A 24,324-nucleotide genomic window follows, 5' to 3' on the forward strand; every position below is an offset into this window, starting at 1 on the left:
TCCACATTAATCCTGAAATACTAAACCAGCAATAATGGAAAAAAATAAGTATCATTAAAATTACAAAAAAAAAAAAATCCTGAAACACAAACACAGCCCCCCCAGACCAAAAATGATAGCTCAGCTTCAATTCCTCAGGCCCTATATCTCCGGAGGTGTCCTGGGCTGTCAGGTCAAGTCAGAAAGGCGGTGGCAACTCCACTCCTAGGCCTGTTCCCAAAGCACCGGGAACAGGGGGTCCACCAAGCACTTGTCCACGAGTGTCGACAGCAGCTCTGCCCACAGTGACCAGCAAGCCCACGGCCATCAACAGACGAGGGTGGCAGAACCTACGAAGCAGTGTCCCTCAGCCGTAAACAGGAGGAAGTGCAGACCCTGCAATACGGATGCGCCCTGGAAACGCCAGCCGAGTAAAGAAGCCCGATCCGGAAACTCCACGCAGTGTGAGCCACTTACATGCCCAGCAGAGGCAGAGCCCCAGAGCCTGGTGGCTGCCCAGGGCTGCAGGAGGGAGGACGGGCTCCTGATGGGTGGGGGTTCCTTCCCAGGGGGACGGAAGGTTCTGGAACTAGACAGGTGTGAAGGCTGCTCCGCACCGTGACTTATTTAATGCCACAGAATTGCACATTTTAAGGTGGTTCAAGTGTAAACGTTATGCTGCGCGTATTCTAAGAGACAGACAGACAGACCGACGTACGGAGCCCTGTTCCCAAGAACGTAACAAGCAGAGGCGCTGGTCCCCGGCTTAGAGGCAACAGCACGTGACACGGTCTCGGGGCCTCCTCCTCGCCCGCCCTCGGCTAAGCGGCATCAAGGGGAGGAGGGGAGGGAGCAGGGGACCCCGAGGCACACGGGACCTGAGACGCGGGGCCCGTGGGGGACCCTGAGCTGCCCTCTGGGTCTCCTTCTCTTCCAGACACACACATCCGGACAAGGCCCCCCGCGCTAGTCCTCGGGGCCCTGGTGACATCAGGAGGTCCTCCAAGGTGGACATGGAGTGCCCAATCTCATTCCCGGGGGAGGCGGGGGCAGTTCCACGGCTCCAGCTGACTCTCTCCCCAGGAGGAACTTACTCGAAGAAAAGGCCGGGTGAGGGGCCTCGGCCGCCGTGCGAACACCAGCCCGAGAACACCAGGCTTCAAGGAGCCCCTTGTCTGCAGGGAGGCGCACTGAGGGTACAGAGCACACGTGCCCAACATGGGCACGCAACACGCGCACACACACTCACAACACACCCCAGCCTCCCCGCCGCCCGCTCCCCGGAGGAGGCCGCGAGGCGTCCCCCGAGCTGGGCTCGGTCTCGCCCCCAAAAGGCGGAATGAAGGAGCAGGAGGAAGGGGAGGGGCACCTGTGCTGCGTGCTGACAGCCATCCCCGGGCGCCCCCTCCTCGGGGTGAAGCCCTCTTGGTGGAGAGAGAGGGGTGGGTGCGGACGGAGGCAGCGGGCGCCCAGACAAACGGGACCACCTGCTCCGGGGCTGCATTCGGAGCCGACAGAGCCGTCCTGGGGATCCGAGCGACTGCTAACAGGGAGTCTGTACTTGAAGGACACACGGGGTGGGTGACTGGGAGTTTCAGAGGCCGTGGAGAGAGGTGGAGGGAGCGGGAAGGGCAGAAAGCAGGGGAGGGGGAGACCCTGGCCACCCATGGAAGCCACCGCCACCGGCTGCAGGCTTTGCACAGAGGAAGTAGTCCCGCTGGGTTGCCTGGATGGGCAGGTTCATCTGCCTGGGCTTCCCTCCCCACCTACTGCAAAAATCCCTCTGCATGAAAGCCAGGGGCCATCCCTCCCCACCCCAGGGCCAGCATGGGCCAGCCCGAGGGCTTGTTCAATTGCCCAGGCTCTGCACCCCTCTGCCCTGGGGGCCTCAACCCTGTCGGCTCCAATGCCGGGCCCAGGGTCTTTGTCGATCCCTGATCAGAACCTGCCACCTCCCTGGTGCTGAGAAGTGAGTGTACTGACTACCTACATCTAAAGGACTTATGTCAAAGGAGTGACTCTCTAATGGTGGAACGTCAAAATGAACATTCTTTACGACCTAGCAGAGACTGGGAACCGACTGTGACAGCAACAGAATTTTTTTTTCTTTTCTTTCTTTTTTTTTTTATGTTCACAAAAGATAAAGCTATCATTTTCAGTGAGTTGCAAAGACATAACCCCCAAGTGCCATTAGCATCTCAAAAACAAAATACTGGTCCCACGGACACTGTAAACACCGCACTGAGGGGCCATAGCTGCTCTGATGAAGCCAACTCAGACCTGACCGGGGTCTGGCCCCTTGGGGTTTCACTTGCTCCCTAAGTTCCCAGAAGCAACCTCCCCTTTACGGGTGAGGCAAGTGAGGCTTGGGAGTGGAGGGGCCCTCTGTCAGGTGAGGAATCCTCACGGGGCCGAGCTGGTTCTGCCTCCACGCCCCCAGAACAGAACCCCAAGACCCCAGAGAGGGAATCCCGGAAGCAGAAAACACTGGCTGGGCCGTCCCAGCCCGTCTGAGCCGCGATGACAGAACGTCATGGGCCCTCATGTGGCAGGAGGCGCAAGGGAGCTCTCTGGGGCCCCCTTATAAGGCCACTCATCCCATTCCATCCGTTCCTCTCCACTCTCCTGACCTATCCACGCAAGGTCCCACCTCGAAGCACCATCACCCACCCTAGGGGTTAGGTCTCAACTTGGGAACTGAGGGTGGGGGGTGGGGGCACAAACCTTCAGTCCACAGCAGCCCCACCCCTGCTGGCAGAGACGGAGACCAAGAAGGAGATAATTTACACAACACTGAAAACATGGGACCCATCCAGCACCCGCCCCAGCCGGGCTGAGACCCCCAGCCCGGGCCCCCGCCTGCCATCCTGAGCCCTCCTGGGCTCCCCGCTCCCCTCTCCCCGCCAAGGGCGTCAGTAGGTCCTCGCCGCCCTGCCTCACCGACTCCATTCCCAGCGCGATGGAGAGTCGAAGGCCATTAAGCATGATTTAATTTGCTTTTCCTAATGACAAGCCCGCAGTCTGAGGGAGCCTCTCCTTCTCCACCAGAAAGACATCGCGGGGGGACTTTCTCCAGTTAAATTAACTGGGAAACCATTGGAGACGCTGGCGAGGAGTGGGGGCCTCCGGCTTGGCTGGAGCCTGTTTTGCGACAAAGAGGAGCAAGGCCGTGGCCATGGCAAAGGGACAGATGGGGCGGAAAGCCCGTGTCTGCCCTCTGAGCGGCTCGAACCCGTGCCCCGCGCTTGCCCGGCGACCACCACACTGGAAACATCTAGGAACCCAGGCCAGAGAAGGAGACCCCCGGGGCTGGGCTTCCTGGGGTGCTTCGCCCCTCCCCCAGCCCCGCGATACGGAGCGACGTCGTGGGGCATCCCATTTTCTAGAGGAGACCACGGAGGCTGGCGGGCCAAGGTCACGCGCTTAATAACCACAGAGACAGAACCGTGTCCGGGCGGCCTGACTCCCTCCCACGCTCAGGCCCTGGGACCCACAGCCCAGATCAACAGTGGTCTTTGTGCAGCAAGCCCGCCATCTCGGGGCCAGCTCTCCTCTCGTCCGGGCCTGGTGCCCGGGAGGCCCTCGGGGTTGCCGCTTGGCTGTCCACACGCCTCTCGGGCCTCCCTGGCTGCTGCACCTCTGCATTTCGCACACACACCCCACTGCCCGCTGAGGGGTAAGAACACCAGCTCGTGCTGCCCCAGAACCTTCTATGCGTGGAGTCACGGCCAGCCCTCCCGAGTGCCCACAGCCCGACCCAGCAGAGCTGGTGCAAATGGGAAACGGAGGCGACCATCCAGGCCTCACCAGCACGGACGGCCCAGCCGGGCTCTGAAACTGGCCCAAAGGCTCCAGCCTTCGTGTCCTTTGTCCAGCCACGGAGCTGCCTCCTGGGACCGGCCCTGAAGCCATCCGGCCCCAGTGGAGGGGTTCCTGGAACCCAGGAGCCCAGCCCAGGGCCTCACTGAGCCCAGTGGCCAGGACAGCTGGCCAATCCTGCCTTTCTAGTCCACGGGGCATAGGCTTCTGCTCAGCGAAGGGAGACGCCAGGACAGCGGAATTTTCTTGAACATTCCTCCTGTCCTGGGGGGAGAAAGGGCACTGAGCCATTTTTGCCACCAGCTAAAATATTTCAGTCTCAGATCAAAAAGGAATGTAAGCCGGAAACGGGCCAGAAGCTGGGAGCAGACGGATGCGGTCTGTTTCAGGGAAGCACAGCGCCCTGTGCATCCCCGGGAGGGGTGGGGGAAGAGGCCCCCCCCCAGCCTTATGGTCCTTCAGCAGAGCTCCGACTCGGCTTCTGTGGGCTCCAGGCCCCAGCCCAGCTTCAGTGTACTCTGTCTGGCCCTGCCCGGGCACTGCCGTCTCCATGCTGGGTGCTGTGGGGAGTTCAAAGAGGCCGGGCTGTGCACCTGCCCCCAGGCCAGATCCTACCACCTGCCAGGAGCCAGGCCTCCCAGATGGCAAAGCAGCAGCTTGAACAGGTACAAGGATCTGCTATCAGGGCCCCGAGCCCAGAGCCCAGAGAGTCTGTGCTTGCCCTACCTTCAGGCGGACCTAGGCTTCGGGGGCTGGGAGAGCGAGCCCTGGTTCTGCCTGGGACCCACAGAGGGCCTCAGGGTCCCCCCCGGCACAATAAGGGTTCTGGGTGGAACACACCAAGGCCAGCTGTTCCAGGACCTCTGCTGGAGCAACCCAGGGCGGCTTCACAGAGGAGGAGGCACTGGGCTGCCCCGGAACCATGCCACTGGGTCAGTCAGTAAGAGGACAGCCCAGGCGGACGGGCAGAAAGGTGTGCAGGGCCCCTCTGCCTGCGCACTGGCCTGGGCCCCGGGGCCCACAGCGCCATGGAGACCACACCGACACCGCAGGGGCCGATCCTCCCTAGATGCCCCCTGCCCCCCACCCAAGCATCCCAGCTGAGCTGGTCTTGGGCTGGCCCGAGACTGGGCGGATATGCCTGTCACTCTCCGAGTTTCCTCTGCTCTCCCCACAGCGGGCAGACACCCACCAGCCACCACAACCAGACACTCGTCAGCCACCAGTCCACCAGCCACCACGAGCGGACACCCACCAGCCACCATGGCTACCTGGTGATGACCAGCTGCATCCCCCACAGCGAAAGGCGTCCAACTGAGATCCTGACAGTCCTGGGGTCAAAGTCACTGTCCCAGAGGCCTCCATGTACTCAGAACACACCCAGACTGAATGTCCCCAACCCGCACCCCTTCTGGCCAGGCGCCCTGTGTGGGAAGGGGCTAGCAGGTGTGGGTCAGGTGTAACTCATAATTAGCCTCTGATTAATTAAAAACAGGACAGCTGATTACCTAATACATGTCATTGGTTTCACATGTGCAATCTTTTTTTTTTTTTTTTTTTTCGGCCACAGCATGCAAAAGTTCCTGGGCCAGGAATCCCAGGACTCACAGCAGTGACAATGCAGGATCCTTAACCTGCTGGGCCACCAGGGAACTCCTTGTGTGTAAACTTTGAAAATTCAGAGCCCCAAGAGGAGAGACGGGGATACCAGAAGGGTCCTGGGAGGACCAAAGCTGGGGATGCAGACTCAGGCCCCACCCATCCTGCCTCGCCAGCTAGGAGAGGGGACCACGGGGGCTGGCCACTCACCACCCGGACCCCTTCCCCGCCTACATGGGCTCGCCACTGTGTTTGCTGCACGAATGAACGACCACGGAACGTCCAGAAGGAAAGCTGTGTCTCGCTCCCAGGAGCCCAGCCTCCACGTCTTGAACCCAATACAGCAGGACCCACTTCCCAAACACTGCTCTCTGCAGCCTCACAGACCGACCCAGGCTGTGGCCACTTTCAGCCCAGCCCTTCCTGCCGCGTGACCCTGACCCATCCCTCCCTGTCTAAAAGGGACCCCATGGGAGTTCTCTTTCAGAGCAATGGGTTAAGGATCCGGCACTGTCCCTGCAGCAGCTTGGGTGGCTGCCAGGGCGTGGATTTGACCCCTGGCTCAGGAACGTCCAGGTGCCACGGGTGCAGCTGAAAAATAAAAAATAAAAGGGACCCAAGAGTGCGCACCCTCCCTGTGCCACAGAAACGCGAGCGGGTTCGGGACGTATGCAGAGAATGAAGCCACGCCAGCCGCAGCCGGGGGCCGTGACGGCGGTGTCACTGGGACGGAGGTCACAGCCACTTCACCCCCAGGAGGGCCTCAGGACGGCCACCGTGGTGCCACGGCTGCACTGAGCCCGTACGGCCGCAGCCCACGCCAAGGGCCCTCCCGGAGCGGCCAGGGACGGTCCAGGGCCTTGACCGCCCCACGAGGCCGGACATCAGCCCGTGTCGGCCGGTGTTCACACCACAGTGAATATCACGCCCCAGCCTCCTCATCCGCCGAGCACCAGCCCTCGTGGACGGAGCAGCCCTACTTTCGGACACCAGGGGACCCCATTTCATCTGGGAGTGGCCCCCAGCATCCCCGGAGGCTGCCCTGGGGAAGGGCTCCAACTTCAAAGCTGGCCCCACCGCGTTCCCACGAGTGCCTCTTGCCCCAACCGGCTCCGTGGTGAAACCGCAAGGATGCCTGGGGTCTGAGCAAGGAGGAAAACATCAACCCCTGATTAATACAAATCCCCACGGAGCCCATCTGTCGAGACGTTTGTTCTTCATGGAAATTAAGCCACGAGGACGGGACGTGAGGGTTGTTCTAATGCCGCCTGCAGGGGGCAGGTAGGCTGAGTGCGTCCCCGTGCTGGCAGGTAACGGCGCGCAGGTGTGCTCACTGTCGGCCGCAGGGGAGGCGGAACAGGCTCCTCGCCCATCTCGGAGCTGGTGAGGGGCCCGGGCACTGTCTGGGCTCAGTGTGCTCGGCAGCCTCTGGAAGCTTCCCTACTCCATTCCTGGAAGGCAGGGTGCAGCCCCAACCTGCTCTCCCTGCTGAGCCAGAGGGGAGAAGGGCCTGGCTGCCTGGCCTTTCCACCCAGCCGGGGCGGGGGGGGGGGGGGGGGGCTGATATGCAGTCATAGGGAGGGGACGAGCCTCATGCGCCTGGGACAAGAGCACAGGGCGGGGCTTTAAAGGTGGGATCTGGGGCCAGGAGAGGGCAGGGCTCGGCTGAGCGGTCTCTGGTCACTCCATGGCCATCTCTCCTACTGCCCCTCAGCGGGCAGCATCTGGCTGCCCCTCCTGCGGAGGCCCCGTCCTTCCTCAAACACGTGGTCAAAGGAAGAGGGAGGAAGGACCCCAAAATATGATTTTAAAAGGAGCAAGAGAGGAGTTCCTGTGTGGCTCAGTGGTTAGCGCATCCAACTAGGAACCATGAGGTTGCGGGTTCGATCCCTGCCCTTGCTCAGTGGGTTAAGGATCCGGCATTGCCAGGAGCTGTGGTGTAGGTTGCAGACACGGCTCGGATGCTGCGTTGCTGTTCCTCTGGCGTAGGCCGGCGGCTACAGCTCCGATTGGACCCCTAGCCTGGGAACCTCCATATGCCGTGGGAGCGGCCCAAGAAATGGCAAAAAAAAAAAAAAAAAAAAAGGAGCAAAAGACTTGACTATTTCCCCAAAGACGATCCACAGCTGGCCGATAAAGACATGAAAACGCTAAGCATCACTGTCTCGAGGGATGCGAATCCAAGCGCCACGAGACCACGTCACACCCACGCAGGTGGCTGTCACACACAGAGAGAGAAAAACAACACGTGGGGGTGAGAATGCGGGGAACTGGGAAGCTTGGGCGCTGTTGCGGGGTTACAGCAGTGCAGACGCAGTGGGAACCATTAAGGCGGTTCCTCAAAAAACCTCACCTAGGCTGCTGTGTATACACGAGCTTCGGTAATTCTGCCTCTGGGTGTATAACCACCAAAACGAAAGCGGGAACTCGGAGGTCTGCACACCTGTGTTCGGAGCACCGTGACTCATAACAGTCCCCGCCTGACGGTAGCCACGGATCTAACCTGTAAACAAACCGCACCTTCCAGCAGCCCTGCTGGAGGTGCTGGATCCGGACGCGTGGGCCGAGAGCCAATGACCTCCCGTTTCTCCCCTTGAGAACCAGAGTCACGGGCAGGGGCTGGGGGCGGGGAATCGCCTCTTTGGCCTGCGCCTGTGCTTCACTCCACAGCGAGGGTCCTTAGCCCTCCAGGGCCTGGAGCCTCAGAAGAGGAGGGGGCTGCAGGCTTAGGAGTCGGAAAATAAAAGTGATCAAAGCTTTGCACCCTCATGGTCACAGCAGCACTGCCCACGACAGCCAGGAGGTCAAAACGGCCCAAGTGCCCATCCGGGGGTGGGGGATAAACGAGTCCCTCTGTTCAACGGAATAGTATTCAGCCTTAAAAAGGAATCATTTACATTTTCGATATGCTTTTTCTTCTTTCTGGGTCTCATTCAGCCTTTTTGCTGCCAACAACAAATTGCCAGGCGTCAGTGGAAATGTCTTGGGGGCACTGGGGAGAAACAATTAGCCAATTAAGACTTAATTAACTACGAGCACAGACCCCTGTTCCCACCCCTGAAAAAAAACCAGCAATGCACACGCGGCCCCAGGACTAGCTGAGAAAATTCTAGGTCTCGGCCACTTGGGTGGGGCTCACAGGGCACACGTCAAGGGGGACAACAGAGACAAAGATGGGTGCGGCTTACGTGACACCCACAGGACAAGGGAGGTCGTCCTGACAACCGCCAGCAGGCGCTCAGCCATCGAGACGAACCCCCTCCACGGATGGGGAAACTGAGGCCGGAGAAGAGGGCACCTGCCCACGCGCAGGGAGGCGCAGCGGCTGAAGCAGGGCTTGGAAGCAAGGCCCCTGACCCTCCACCCCCAGCTTCTCAGTCGGACAGGACCGCTGCCACCCCGGCACCTGAGTCCCTCTCCCCAGAAACGATCTAAGGGGAAAGAGAGCAGACAGGTGTGGGTGGCCCACAGGGGTCACTTGAGCGACCTCCTTGGCCGTCGGCCCCTCCCTGGGGCTCCACCCAGGTGGGTGGGCTGAGGGTCCGAAACAAAGGCCCAGAAGCTGCCCGACATCGCACCCCGGGCCGTGGGCCCAGATCGCCCACAGCCGGTCAGACCTGCAGGCACTCAGCTACTGGAGCTTCCGGTCCACTCTGCCCACAGGCCGGGCCATGCCGGCCAGCGGCGCCCGCCTGCAAAGGGAGGCGGAGGGAAAGCGCTCCCACCACCAGGGAGCGAAGGCGGGCGCGGCACCTGGAGCGCTTGGCTGACCCCGTGTGTGCGCACGCAGGCGGACACGTGTCCGGCGGTCAGTCTGGACGTGGACGGGCGAATCACGTCCCGCAATGACCACCCGCGGATAAAAGAAGGAACCGCTTTCCAGCAGAAGCTCAGGAAGCCTCAGCCAACGCGGAGCCTGGAGGTGCGCCCGCTTCCCGGCAACTGCACTTGAACAGGTACTCGGCACAGAGCAGCTGCCAGGAAGCCCAGACCGCCTCCCCGGCAACATCCCGACGGGCAGTGAAAATGAACAGGCCGCAGCCTTGGCGTCTGAGAGGCCCCGGGCGAGTGCAAAGCAGCCACACTCGGCAAATGAGTGAACCAGCATTAGGGAATGAGCGACACGTGGAGGCGTGGGGCCCGGGCGCCAACATCGGAGATCGGGGTGACCAGGCGATGCCCGGAGGCTGCCCGCCACCTCCTCCCCAGAGCAGAGCCGGGGGCTGTGGGCATCAATGAGGACGCTGAACAGAGACATCCCACTGGACGCAGGGCAGTGGGACGAGGGTGGCAGGTAAGGCGGGCGCTCCAGATAGCCAGGATGGGCCATCAGCCACACCCCTGCCCACCAAACAAGGCCACCACCACATGGTCCACATGGGCTGGTACCACGAGGGCATCACCCCCCTGAGAGCTGCTGTCCATGGACTTGCACACGCAGATATGTGGCCGCACCACCTCAAATCCCCCACCAGCATCTCTGAGACGGGGCGGATCTGCAGACCCATTTTACAGATGGGAGAGCTGCGGCCCCAAGAGGTGAGATGGCGGGCGGCTCAAGCCCATTCCCCAGCGCCACGCTCTGTCTCACGCCCCCAGAGGTGTCCCCACTGGTCCACTTCCTCCTGCCTCCAGAAGCACCATCGCTCTCACGCGGAGTCCCGAGGGCAGGGGGAGTGGGTGTTTGCAGGAGGGGCGGGGCAGGAGAGGGGACAGCGGCAATAACAGGACAGATGGGAGGTGCTGGGTGGACATGTGACGCCTGCCCGGGCACCGGAGAGGCAGCGCGTGGGGGAGGGGCACCGGAGGACGGAGGAGGGTCCCAGGCAGAGAGGAGTGGAATGGGGTGGGCGCAGGGAGGGAGCGAGGCGCCTCTGCCATACAGACAACAGCCAGGGGCCCGGGTGGCAGACCCAGGCTCTGAACCCAGCAGAGCAGGCAGCTGGTGATGGGCAGACCGTCCCAGGGCCCGGGATGCTGGCAGACATGGCCCTGCCTCCCACACCCACTGCAGATGCACAGCTGAGGCCTCCGAACCCCAGGGGGGTGAGGCCTGCCCACCATCAGTGCCCCTCAGGCAGCCCATGAGACCGCAGCCCCAGGCACCTGCCCCCCGCCCCAAGCCCCAGTCCCAGGGAGGCAGGCTGCCTGAGCTGCTACGGGCCAGTGCTTTCAAAGTATGATTTCACCTCTTCAGAACATGGCCCACAGCAAAAGGTCAGACAGAATGTACACACCAAACAGATCAAAGGAGACGCGCTCTGATTCAGCAGGGCCTGCCCTCTGCCTCCTCCTGCCCTCCCGAGAAGGCCCAGGTGGTTTAAAATCCTCCGTGGAAGGGAATTCACTGCCTTATGTCCTTTAAAAAGCTGATGGTGAGTCCTCCTCTCCTGACTGTGGCCTCTCCAGATAGCACTCCCAGCCTCCACACAGCCTCCCAGCCTCCACACTGCCTCCCAGCCTCCCGGCCTCCACACAGCCTCCCGGCCTCCACACTGCCTCCCGGCCTCCACACCGGCCTCCAGCCTAGCTTCCCAACACCTTGCAGATGACAGAATCCCACACGGCAGACCACGCCTTGTCCCTGGGGTCTGCCACCTCGCCTGGCAGAAGCGAAGGGACAGAACACAGCTGACCTAACCTCTGCGTCCACGGGACCCAAATCGGCCCCCCAGTTCCATCGTCACTGTCGCTTCCAAGCAAGATGTGTCTTCTCTCTGGGCCTTGGGGTCCTTCCTTCCTTCCCGAGGCCCCTGAAGAGCTAGCGGAGATAAAGGGCCCAGTGCACAGCGCTCAGAGCTCCACGCCCGCGAGCGATCGCCAGGGCTGGGAGAGGACGGGAGGGACACGGGCGGCAGTGCCCGGGGGTGTGGACGGTGGGGGAACCGCTGTGCGCCCACCTTGCACACAGACCTAACGAGGAGCCTGCCATCTGCCCCCACCCTTGCTGAGGGCCGGGTTTAACCACTTCAGAAGTTTCTGAGCCTGGCAAAGTGTTTCAATGAATAATAAATGGAAGAATTAAACTCCTTCTGCTCCTCCACTCAAAGGAGAGAAGCAGCCTTGCAGATCTCCCTCCTGGGTCGTTAATTCCACCCAAAACGGGGGCAACGTGAGCCCAGCTGCCCAGGCAGAGTGGCGGGTCTGGGGCAGCCCGGCAGGGGCACCCGGGGAAGCAGAGTCAGACTGATGAAGATCCCGGGGCACCACCTGGGCCAGCCTGGGCCTCCAGACCCCCCGCAGGTGCCCCCACCCCGTTCCCACCAAAGCTTCCTGGCTTTTCCAGAAAGATCCACCAATTCACACAAAGACAGGCTCATGCCCCTGTGTGCCAGGTGGGTCTCTAGGCACCCAGGAGATGTCAGTGAACAAAGCATGAAGGTCCCTGCAGCCAGGGGGCCACAGTGCAGCCAGGGGGCCACAGTGCAGTCAGGGCTGTGACCCACAGCCTGGCCACGAAGGAAACTGCCGAGACGGTGGGCAGCACTGGGCAGGGGGGCTGCAGAGAAGGAAGGCGACCCACTGTTTTAAATTGGGAGAGCCGAGCAAAGGCTCTGGGGAGGTGAGGGAGGGGGCCCTGCAGCTGCGGGGAGGCCTCGTGGGCCGAGGGACAGCCGTGAGCAGGTCCCTAGGGCGCACGACCCAGGACCACCCTGAGCCAGAAGCTGGCGTGGCCCCTGCAGGCTGGGGCCCGCCCCCGGCTCCCGCCACTCAGGAGTAGCCCCTCCTCTCTCCCACCCCCTGCCCACCGGGAGGCCCGCCTCACTCCGGGAGGCTTTCTCACTTCCATCCCCAGCTTAGTGGTGCAAGAAAACACGCCCAACGGTGGCCAGTCCACTGAGGATTATAACGACACGGATGCTGAAAATTCAGTGCACTCACTGACCACCAGGTCCCAGCCCACGCCAAGCGCTTCCGTGACATAGCCATCAACGGGGACAGCTGGCACTACTGTCCCCAGTTTCCGGAGGAAATCAAGGTCAGGGCAAGTCACCAGCCCGGGGTCACTGCACGGAGCTGGACTGAACCCAGTGCCAAGGCCAGGACCAGACACTGTGTTGGCGAAGCCGGCCACCACTTCGGCGCCCTGCTAAGGAGGCTGAGCGGCCAGCGGAGGGCGGGAGGGCAGAGAGGGTCTGGAAACAGCAAACTCCCAGATCAGAGATGCGTGGCCAGCCCTCTGGCCTTGAGCCAGGTGCTTCTCCTCTGAGCCTCCGCGTGCAGGCCTGCAGAATGGGGTAACGAGCGCCAACCTCGAGGCGCCAGGAAGGTTACGTGGGCGGACCCTCGGCCCCCAGCGCACGAGGCGATGAGGCCGTCATTTCGTGAGTATCGTTCTCTGCAACCTCCGACACACCAGGAGAAAGCCAGGGAAACCCTGCAGCCTCGCCAGGATCCTCCGTCCACAATTCACAACCAGATTTCCCGCTACGGCCACGGCGTCCTGGCGAGACCCAGCCCAGACCGGCCACCCATCCGGCCTACCCACGGCGCCTTCCTTTCCGGGGCCCCGGGCATCCCGCAGACGCCCAGAACAGGGCACAGGGCCGCACAAGGGAACACGAGAGGGAATCACAGGCCATCGGGGAGGGAGCGGGGGCCGGGTCTCAGCCGCAAGCCTTGCCGGCCCATGCTCCCCACCCCAGCCGGCTCCGCCTGCAGCCCCCATCTCAGGCCCTTAGCTCAAATCTTAGCTCAGATCTTTCCCGACAAGACTGGTTTGAGCAGAAATCCAATACCTTTAATGTGACCGTTCGGGAAAATATCAGAGACAGAGGCCAAAAAAAACGAGAAAAAAAAAAATGACTTCCGGAAGCAACTTTCTGGATCCTTCAGCTCCTGCTGGAGCTGGCCGGGTGAGTTAGCCAGAAGAGGAACCAATTCTAATAAAATGATAGGCCCTGTATGTGCGCTTCCTGGCTGAGGCCTTTACCACTGCCACACCCTGCCCTCGCTCGAGCCCCGCAGCAACAACAGCTCAGAAGCCCAAGCACGCGGAGATCCACGCGGGCTCTGACCGATGGGGAGCCCCTCCCACCACCCTCCACGCCTGGCTCCGGAGGAGAGAGGAGGGTGCAGGGCCCGGGCCTGCCAGCCGCTCCTGGCGAGCGAGGCAGCTTCCCCGGGCCCCGGCCACCCAGGCTCCTGCAGCCTCGAGGGTCTCCAGGGGTCCGCCGACCTGCTGGGCCTCCCAGGGCTCCTGCTGGGCTCAGGAAGGAACTTTCTGGGATTTTGGTGCACCCCAAAACATCAGCTCCTCTCTGCACCTGCCCTAAAGGGACGTCGGGAAGGGGAAGCCCAGGGGCCAGGGGGCCAGGCCCTGCCGGTTCTGGAAACAGGAAGAACACCAGCGAGTCGGCCCAGCGCTGCAGGGTGGCTTCCTGGGGAGAGGGGTTATCATTCCCCAACAACAGGGACTTTTGCAGCTGAGCTCTCACCTCACACGACCTCGTCCACACCGCCATCGCAGAAGTGGGGCTCCCAGCCGGCCACGGCCAGCTGGGGGAGGCGGGGGCACACTCCTTTTTCCTGCCATCAGCGGCGCAAGGGCTAATCCAGGTGACCCTCGGAGGGCAAAGGTCACGCCAGTCTTCCCGTTCGATCTCTAGCAGAGTAAGTGCTTCATAAAGACTTGATAAATCGAATGCCCGATGGAGGCGCCCAGGGCTCGAAGGTCTTGCGCTTCCCACGGGCGATGCCACCATGAGAGACTCGGGAAGCTGAGAGGCCGCTGCTTAGAAAAAGCCCCACAGGAGTTCCCGTCATGACGCAGTGGTTAACAAACCTGATTAGTAACCATGAGGACACAGGCTCGATCCCTGGCCTCGCTCCGTGGGTTAAGGATCCAGCATTGCTGTGAGCTGTGGAGTAGGTCACAGATGTGGCTCGGATCCCGCGTTGCTGTGGCTGTGGGGGAGGCCAGCAGCTGTAGCTCTGACTAGACCGCTAGCCTGGGAACCTCCCTATGCTGCAGGTATGGCCCCAAAAAGACAAAAAGACCAAAAAAAGAAAGAAAAATGACAAAACCCCACACCCCGACAGATCCTCAGCACGATAAACTGTGTCAATAAGAACAAAAGGAAAAACTCTGGAAATTTCAAAACCAGCCTGAAACTAACAAACCAGCATTCCCAAAAGGACCCTTTCCAGGCCTGAGTCCCTGAAAAGCGAAGAAAAGCCTTAGCCCCTCAAATCCCCACCTCCAAACCCTTCCCCCTTTGTCCAAGAATCGGCCTTGGCATCATTCTCAACACGGGCCCCAGGCAGGTCCTGGTTGGCAGGGACTGGCACTGCCCCGGGGACGGACCTTCTGCCCCCGAGGGGCCAGCATCACATCCTCACGTCTGATGTCACTGAGCACACCCAGACCCGCCTGGCTGTCCCACTGGGCGGGGCTCCTAGAGGGGGACGAGCGAATCTGTGCCATGGGGACCTCAGCGAGGGTCTGCCATCTCTGTGCCCAGAGCCCGCTGGCACGCAACCTCCTTCCCAAGTCCATCCAGGAAGTCACAGCTGAGTGAGGAGCCCGGACCCCCCCAGACCTGCTCCTCCAGCAGGCGGGAGCCCCAGCTCTGCCAGCCTGCCCACAGCTGTGCCTGCCCACCTGCTCTGGGGCGGGGAGAGTCCCGTGTCCGAATCTGAGAGCAGAGCAGGCGGCAGCACGGTGAGGGGGAGCTGGGGCCATGCCCGTGTGTGTTTCCCAGGGCATCCCGTCCCTGGACGTCATGTGCAAAGCACACGGGCAGTGGCCCCCACCGTGGGGAGAGCATGGTTCAGCCTCAAAGCTGCCCCTGGACCCACATTGAACTCAGCTCGGAGCCCAGCCCACAGATTTTCCAGACATGAGAGAAAAGCAGGGGAGGAAGAGAGCGGCCCCTGAGACTCAGCCCGATGGACGGAGAGCGCGGGGGGCAGGCTGGGCTCCGGCAGGGGTGCGGCATCCCTGGGAGCGGCCGGTACACATGGCAGGCGGCCCCGTCCCAGGCGGGCAACCTACCCACAGGGACCCCCAGGCCATGCCACACGACGGAGAGAAAGCCAGAGCAGCAAGAGGAGGGCAGCTGAGAGCCGGGCGAGCTCCCCAGACATGGGCCTGGAGCTGAGACCCCACCGACGGCTCTGCTTTCCGCTCAGCAGACCTCGGAGGGTGCCACTCCCAACGCCCGTTTACAAACAGGACTTAGAGGAAGTCTCCTGGGCAGGGCCACCGCTGGTGACAGCAGAGCTGGGACCCAGCCCAAGGGGGTCCCAGGTCCATGGGCTAAGCCGCCTGGCTCTGACTCCCAAAGTGCCGGTGTGAAGTCTTCACCAATGAAATAATGGAGAAAAACGGGAGGAGGCCGCCACAAACCTGCGCTGGCCCGGTTCCACTTCACCCGGACCCGGGGGTGGGGCGGCAGAGGCAGCACTGCTGTTTAATGAGCACCTGCTATGAGCCAGCACCGTGCTGGGGGCTCCCGGTCCTCGGGTCCCTGCATCATCTGTCAAGGTTATTGGCCACTAAGGGGACCCAGACTGTGAACTGGGTCCGTGAAGCGCAGCGGCAGAGCCAGGGCAGCTCATAGCACCTGAGCTGCCCTCCTGAGTCCCAGCACCCCCTGCAGAACGTGGGGCTGAACTGAAGCCCTGAGGTTCCGTGCCAGGGCTGGGCAGGTGGCCACCTCCCTTCCTTTCCCGACAGCCATGCTGTGACTCGGGGTCCAAATCCACTGCCTGCCCCCCCCAACCCGAGGGCCCTTCTGTGTGCATCTGGCTTGTCTCCGGAGGTCAAACCGCCCCCTTGGAATCACTGACGCCCACAGTGGGGGGCACCCCCTTTCAAAGCACGGAGGTGTGGTTGGCCGGCCACGTGACGAGGGTTTAATCCAAACTTATGCACCTCTCGCCTCACTGCCCTCGGCTGCAGCAAGGCCAAAGCAGCGCCCAATTATGCACCGACTCCTCTGCATTGCACAATTATTCTAAATACCAGTCGTGCATCTGAGTGTGTTCGTGAAAGCGTGTGTGTGTGTGCATGTGTGTGTGAAGGCCCCTCCCAGGAGTCCCCAGCCATCCGCTTCTTCCCTGCCCAAGGCGCTGCTGGGGAAACAAGGAGAAATACGAACAAGGAGGAGGTTCTGATCCACAGGAAAGCAACTCTGCAAACCGAGAAGCCCGCTTGTGGAAAAGGACACCAGCCCAGCTCCACTCGCATCCGCGGTTCCCGCCGCAGTGGACGTGCCCTGGGGCAGAAGGAAGCCTGGTGGCCTCAGAGTCCCGGGCCGGTGCCCCAAAGCCAGAGGGAATTCTGTGAGTCATTTACGAGAGGAAGAGGAGCTTCTGTCATGGCTTAGTGGTTAATGAACCCAGTGAGTATCCATGAGGACACGGGTTCGATCCCTGGGTTAAGGATCCGGCACTACCGTGAGCCGTGGTGTAGGTCGCAGATGTGGCTCAGATCCCACATGGCTGTGGCCATGGTGTAGGCTGGCAACTACAGCTCCGATTCAACCCCTAGCCTGGGAACCTCCATATGCAGGGTACAGCCCTAAAAGACAAAAAAAGAGAGAGGGAGGGGGTAAGAGATGCCTCTAAGAGCTGGGTGATTACACAAGGTCCCCTAAACGGGTCCGCAAGTCTTATTTCTAGAGAATTTCGGAACCAAAGAAGAATACCATCAGGCCCAAATGGCTTATGGGAAAGTCCCAGTTATTGATGCTAATTTGACACTTCATAGCTCTTCAAATAAGGGCTCCTCTCAGAACTGACTTCTCGGCATTTGCAACTGCAAACACAAAACCCCTCTTGCACTTCAGAAATCCTGTATTCGCACAACATCTACTCGAACGCCGGGTCCCTGGTAATGGCCCTCAGATAAAGTGAGCAATAAGCATCCTCTGATCGTTCCCATCAGCAGGTGGAGCTGGTCCCCGAGTCGTCCGGGAAGTGGCCGTTCCGCAGAGCCTGTGCCAGCGGCAGAGGGCAGGGCCAGGCAGCGTGGCTCTCCAAGAGCAGGCAGGGACTCGAGGACACCTGGACCACAGGGCAGCCCAGAACTAGGTCTGACTCGAGCCCTCGGCCACCTATCCACCAACCAGATGTCCCGGTCCTGACCCTCCTGTTTAAAAGGACGGACCTGGGAACTGCGGTGCTTCTGGGTGGTAGGTGACGGGCCACACTGGCACTCTGAACCCAGGCTTGCCGGGAATTCACAATGAGCCACACCCCCAACCCCGGCCTTTGTACCTGCTCCTCACCTGTGCCAGCAGGCGTCCTGCAAGACAGCCGCCAGGGGCACTTTCTAAAAACACAGGGAGACTTGACTTCCTGTCTCATCTGCCGCCGATCTAGGGGTCACCTCCAGGAACCAGGGAGCTCAGATCATCACCCCACCTGCTCCGAGCACCACCATAAACACGACCCCTGCATCGTCTCAGTCAACCCCCACCCCCACCCCTGTGAGTTGCTGCCCATCCCCCACGAAGGAGCGGAGATTTGGGGCAGAAAGTAAATGTTCGGAGTCACGCGCCTAGAAAGGTAGGGCTGGACCCGATTCTGTGATGCTGTCCTCATCACACCCTGAACAGCCTGAGAGGCCCCCAAACACGACACGCACCCCCCCCCACCTGTTTGTAACACACCCCAGCCCTCCCCTACCCACCCACTCCAGGGGGAGGGGCCCGGCCCGGCCCGTTCACCTGCAGCGCCAGGGAAGAGGCCACTCACCTTCCCGAAGTCTCGGACATCGAAGAGGTCGAAGGGGTCAAACAGCTCGCTGTTCCTCAGCCCGAACTTGTCGTGGCAGACTTTCAGGAAGGTGCGAATGTTCTTCAAACACAGGAACTAAGGAGAGAAGGGGAATTACTAAACCTGCACCCTGTAAGGGCTGCACCCAAGCGGCAAACTGCCGCCGCGCGCCGCCCTGGACCGGCGCTTCAAAGCTCCGATGTCCTGCGGGCCCTGATGTCCCCGGCAGTCCTGTTCGCCCTGGCCATTCCTGACTGTTTGCCCAGAGATCCAGAAGTTTCAACGCTGCCAGGTCTCGGCTAGAACCAAATATGCCCGCTTTCCCTCCGCAGGGATGGCGTGCACACGCACACACACACAGACACGTTCACACGGCCATTCCCGGCACAAACACACCCTATTACTCCACGTGACAAAGCCCCAAGGAAGCCATGGGGACCCTGGGGGGACACATGCCAGACACAGCGGGGGGCTGGTGGGAGCACAAAGGCCAGCCTGGGGCGTATGTCCTCCACCCAGTACTCAGCCTCTGAGCCCCTGCAGTGGGCGTGGCAAAGCAGCAGGTGCAGGAGGTGTGGGGCGGGTGGGCGAATAGGACCACCAGCTTCCCGTTCCCATGGAGGAAGGGCTGAGAAAGACTTGGGGGCAGCAGACGAGGTGGCCTGGATGCATACCTTAAAGTCACAGGACCTAGGTTCAAATCCTCTTCAACGATCTCAGCCTGCGGGACCTGGGGAGAACGGCTATGGCTCCCGAGCCTGGACCCCTAACAGGACACTACTGGCCGGGTCAATTACAAACCCTGATGGCACAGAGGAGGCGCCAGGTACGTGGGAGCCATCAGCCCCCCTGGTGCAGCTCGGCGTGGCTGTCCACGAGGTAAGGACCGCGGTGCACACAGCTGAGCAATAACCCAGGGCTTCAGACCCCCCCGGCCCCCGCTGCCATTAAAACCTTGCGAAAGGCCCAACAGCTCGATGCCAAGAGACCTGCACAGAGCCTGGGATTGCTCACCAGAAATTTAGACGAATGGACAGATCGAGGTGACGGACAGGCCAGAATCAGAAGCCACAGGAGGCCCAGCGTAAAACCAAGCTGCACTGAGGGCTCCCGCCAGCCACATGGTGCCCCAGCAGAGACAGGAATCTTCCCAGCCACCCACCCCCGGCGGGCACCTCCCCCGGCCCTGGAGCAGCCTCTGCATGGGGCCACTCCTGCCTTCTGGCTGGGGCTGCTCCCTGGTCACGGAGAACACCGGCTTGAAAACCTGTCATATAATATTACTCCCTATCTTTGTGTATCTCCGTGTATCACTGTGTCTATTTGTATCAGTGTGCGGCTTCGTGGATCTGTATCTCTATCTGTGTATCTGCGTATGTCTTCGTGTATCGAAGTGTATCAGGTGTATCACTCTAACTGCAAGTGTGTATCGAAGTGTATCTGCTGTATGTGTATCTGTGTGCGTGTACCTTCGTGTATCAGTGTGTGTCAGCGTGTACCTGTGTGTGTATCTGTGCACCTGCGTGTATCTTTGTGTATCTGTGCATCTGTGTGTACTGGTGTCTATCCATGTGCAGCTGTGTGTGCATCGGTGTACACGTGAACGTTTTCTGAACACATGAGAGTAAACTGCAGATGTGACCCCCTTTCCCCCAAACCTCTGAGTGTGACCCCCGCCTCCACCCCCACAGCGCCCCTGTCAAAATCAAGAAATGAACGGGAGTCCCACACATCATCCCATCTGTAGCCACTGCTCACATTTCATCAAAAGACGAAGATAAAGGACGACCAGAAGGTCCTGATAAAGACGACACCCGCCCCCGGGGCCAGTCCCGATCCTGCGTGATTTAGTCATCACGTCTCGTGTTCCCAGGAACAGGAGTCTCCGACGGAACTTTCTAGAATGATGGAAACGTTCGGTGTGTGCCATCCAGTAGGGCAGCCACCAGGCACACGTGCCCACCGAGCGCCGGAAACGCGGCCAGTCTGACGGCACGAAGGCACTTTGCGTTTAACGTCATCCTGCCCAGTTTAAGCCTCACGGCCACACGGGCCACAGCTACTGCTTTGGACGGCGGACCAAACACAGGCCCCGTCTTTGTCTTCTCGCACCTGACAGTTTAAAGAACAGACACGAAAGGACACACCCTGACCCGACGGACCCAGGAGAAGGCCAAGGAAATCCACAGAGACAGCAGGAGGGTGGGAGCCCGGGCTCGGGGGCGGGCAGTGTAACCGGGACAGAGCGTCGGTCTGGAACAATGACCACGTCCTGGGAAGAACCAGGGGTAGGTGCTGCTCAGCGGTCTAGACGTGCTCCAAGCCACTGAAGGGTACACTTAAAGTGGCTACATGGGCAAATGGTATGTTTTGGGTCTTTTACTACCAGAAAAAAAATTTTAATTAAAAAAAAAAAACAAAAAAAACAGAGAAACAGACTGGCAGAGCGGAGGCCATGTGACAACGGGGAAAGGGTTCCAAGAGAGGCTCCGGGGAGTAGCGGAGCCCCCAGGAGCTGGGACCGACGCTCCCACCAGGCCCCGAGGAAGAGCCTGGGGACACTTGATCTCAGGCTTCCAGAACCCGGCCCAAAGGCGCCTGAGCTGCTTTAAGCGCCCCCATCTGGGGTCCCCACGCGCTGCCGCCTGCAGACCCAGGAGGCAGGTCAGAACCCACTCCTACCAACCGGCCCCCTTGCCCCCGCGGCCTCAGACCCCTGCCTCCTGCCTGCCCCGGGCGGCTGCAGCTTCCAGCCTGGCTCCACTATTTTCTGCACGTCACTCGTCTCTAATTTCCACCAAGCATTTATTTTAATTCCTCCTCGGCCTCCCATTTTTGGAGTTAATTACACAGCTCCCGACCATAATCACACAGCAAGGCCGGGCTTCCTTTCAGGGCTCAGAAGGGGGCAGGCGCCCGGCGGGCACAGCGTCTGCCCGGCCTGGGCCCGCCCCCAGCGTGGCCACTCCAGCCCCTCACCATCTCAAACCACTGCCCGTGCCGCTCCAGGCGCACCACCCCAGGCACCGCGGACCAGCCAGGGACAACAGCCGCGCAGACTGATTCGGACACTGGGCAAGGGACGCAGCGGGGCAGGGACAAGTGCTGGGCCCGGCTTCTGGTCACAGGGCTCCGCGCGCCCAGCTCTGGGCCGCCCGCTCCTCCCTCCCTCCCTCCGTGACTCACCCACTTTACAGGGAGGGAGACTGAGGCCCAGAGAGGGGAGAACTTTGGCTCCAGATCAGAGGTGACTGAGCTGAGACGTGCACCCACGTGTGGTTCAGAGCAGCAAAGGCCCTTTGAGGAGGACAGGGCTGGCCGAGTCCTGGGTCCCCCAGGTCCCCTGGGTCCGGAGTACTCACCAACAGCTTCTCCTTCACTCTCATTGAGGGCCAGTTCGAATGAGCCCCACGGTCACCATCTCGCCCATCGTTCGACTGGGGAAACTGAGGCAGGGAGGGAGCAGAACAAGGAGGGCCCAGCCCCCTTCCCCTTCCGCTAAGCAGGGACAGTGGGCGACTCATGTCCACTCACCTGGGAGCCCCCTCCTTCCCCACCTCCTTGGGCCCCGGAGGGCGTGTGGCCGGAGCCTGGCCCGTCGGAGCCTCGGGATCCCTCCCTCCCAGCAGGGCCGGCTTCCGATTCCAGCAAAGAGACTCCTGAAGGCGTGAGGGAGCGGATGCGGGGACCCAGCAGCCGCAGGCACATCTCAGCCACAGGCTGAGTGACAGCGGGCAAGGGCGGCCCAGTGGCCAGTGTGAAGCCAGAAGCTGCCCCTCCTTGGCCTGTGGCCGGAGAGAGCCTGACGGCTGGCCGTGTCCCTGTGGCCTCAGGGGCAAGTGGCATTCTCTCTTTGCAGCCCTGGAGGCCCACGACAAAGGGCGGCCACTGCTTTCCCAGCGTCTGGAAGCTCAGCCTCCGAAGTCCAGCTAAGCAGCCCCAATAACAATCCGTCCCCAGAAAACTGGCCCTGTGACAAGTGGCCCCGAGCGAAGGCAGCGCGGCTGTTTTTGTTCAGGGCACCCCCCGCGCCCCCAGACCCAGGCAGGGCCCCAGGCAGTCCCTCTTCAGGCCTGGCCGCTGTGCCCAGAGGGGGGGCCGCCCGTGTCCTGGGTGCGTCAGCCTCTAATCTCGGGCCCTTTTCTGCCTCCTGCGACCTAATCAGGCTGAAATCAGATTAGCGTGAGCACACAGGCTCTGTGACCAGACGCCAACCTCCCAGGCGCGGCAGCACAGGACAGCCCAGGCCTGCTGCTCACTGTCACCTGCCACTTAGCTCGGGGACCCTGGACGTGAGAGGCAGAGCAGAGCCCTGCGAGCCAGGGCTCATGATCTGAGCCTCAAGCCCTCGATGCACCGGGGAGGGGGGGCTTCCTGTGGGGAGCTTGAGTGGCTTCTTAGTGGCCAACCCGCTGATCAGGGAGACACTGCTAGGGACAGCCCCACCGGGTGGACGAGACACAGGCGCCCCGCCCCACGGGGCGAGCAGCCCCTTCAGGCCATGGCCCCGCCACCATTACCCCTCCCTGGGCTTGCTGTCCCCCAGAAGGTGCCGGAACAGGAGCCCTGGAGATCTTGCACCCACCCAGCAGCTCACACACCTTAGCGCTGAGAGGCAGGTACTCAGGGGAACAAAGGCAGAGGGAGCTGACAGCCGGGTCACAAGGCAGGCTCTGTGGTGTGAACGGTTCGAGGCCCAGGCACGACCCCAGGCGAGAGAGGGAGGGAGGGAGCCGACAACAAACAGTACTTGCTTTCCTGCTCCAGTGACAAACTCACGTCCCGCCTGCGATGACAAGGGTGAGCCCCATTCCCCAGACAGGACAACGCGAGGCCCAGAGCAGCCAGGCCACGGCTGGGCCCAAGTTCCTGCTGGAAACAGGCTGCAGGGATGAGGACCCCAGGCCCCACCCCCGGGGGGGGAGCCCAGGACCAGGCAAAGGGGCGGGGCCGCCATGTTCAAGGCCAGGCTCACTGCGGCCCACCCGTGGGAGCTGTGCAGGGCCTGGGCCTGGGTGCTGGGCTCTGTAGGCTGTGACTCACCCATCGTCTGCACAGACTTGCTCTGGGCTGCACCCCCACCCCCACTGCGTGTGCTTACAAGTCTCGCTGCTTCAGGGAGGGGCTGGACCAGGATCTGGGGCCCTGGGCATCCAGAAGTTGGCTCATAGGAATCTCAGAAGCTCCCAGGGAGCAAGGGTTTCCAGGGCACCAGGCTCGGGGCTAAGGGCTGCCCTGCTCACAGCAACCCAGAGTCATTACGGCACCTCCTCATTTACAGACTGAGGCCCCGAGAGGGTGCCCAGCCTGCCCAAGGCCACTAGCGAGGATGTGACAGAGCTGGGAACACACCTGGGTCCGTCTACCCTCCAAGGCCAGACTTCTGACCTTTAAGCTCTCTTGAAGTTTGTAGGTGGCTGAGCAGGGTGACACCAGGGTTTTTGTTTTTGTTTTTTTAAAGGAAAACAATGCTTGCAGGGTAACGACGTCTGTTCAGGGCAATAGGGAGACACTGAAGGTAGAAGTCCAGCTTTGGGGCTCGACGGGCAGACTCCACACACAGAAATGGTGGCTCGGGGATTGGCCAGCGGGGTCGGGGGGAGCCCCACTTCGCAGTTCACGGGGAGCTTTTGCCTTCATGTCTGCATCCCATCTGCCCCTACCACGGACTCGCATTGAGCCCCCGTGTGCAGGTCGGAAACAGGCTCAGAGACGTGGCAAGGAGGAGGCCGACCTCCCTGAGTGCCCCTCGCCCCTTACAAGGCCTGTCCCGGGGAAGTCCCTTTGCTGCCCCCCAGACTATGTCTGGAGGCCGGCGGCCCGCAGTTCCTGGCATCGATGCTCCGCTGAGGTCATGGGCTCCACGGGGACGCCCCCTGCAGGGCGCTCCCCATCCCCGTCCACCCTCCCCGCCCTGCCGGTGGTCACTGACATGCAAAGCTCTTCTGGGGATGCTGGCTGGTGTCCCCAGCCCACCCACTCCATCACACAGTCCCACCCCCCGCCCGGGGTCTCCAGGGCAGGGCCAGAAGGCACAGGCCCACACTCCACCCCAGACCCCCAGGTAAGAGCCCTGGCCTGGCTACAGGGCAGTGTCCGCTCCAACTCACCACTCCTCGTCTTCTCCCGCCTCAGTTTTCCCATCTGCAAAGTGGGAAAGCCTTGCCCTCCACCTCCTACGATGCGGGGCCCTCACTCCAA

The 24,324-nt window shown here is 61.5% G+C and overlaps 1 protein-coding gene across 35 annotated transcripts in view; it reads right to left on the reverse strand.

Moving 5' to 3' along the window:
* VAV2 (vav guanine nucleotide exchange factor 2) overlaps positions 1-24,324 on the reverse strand; it is a 174,252-nt gene that overhangs the window by 119,289 nt on the left and 30,639 nt on the right. For all 35 annotated transcript variants that reach the window (XM_085001057.1, XM_085001054.1, XM_021071367.2 and 32 more), the window contains exon 2: positions 18,103-18,219. In XM_085001057.1, the coding sequence (XP_084857183.1) occupies positions 18,103-18,219 (117 nt within the window). The remainder of the gene's footprint in view (positions 1-18,102; positions 18,220-24,324) is intronic.

Source organism: Sus scrofa, chromosome 1, assembly GCF_054392235.1.
Source record: "Sus scrofa isolate SSC_HxYL_T2T_F1_AM1 chromosome 1, Sscrofa_HxYL_maternal_Yorkshire_Landrace_v2.0, whole genome shotgun sequence".
Classification (NCBI taxonomy): domain Eukaryota; kingdom Metazoa; phylum Chordata; class Mammalia; order Artiodactyla; family Suidae; genus Sus; species Sus scrofa.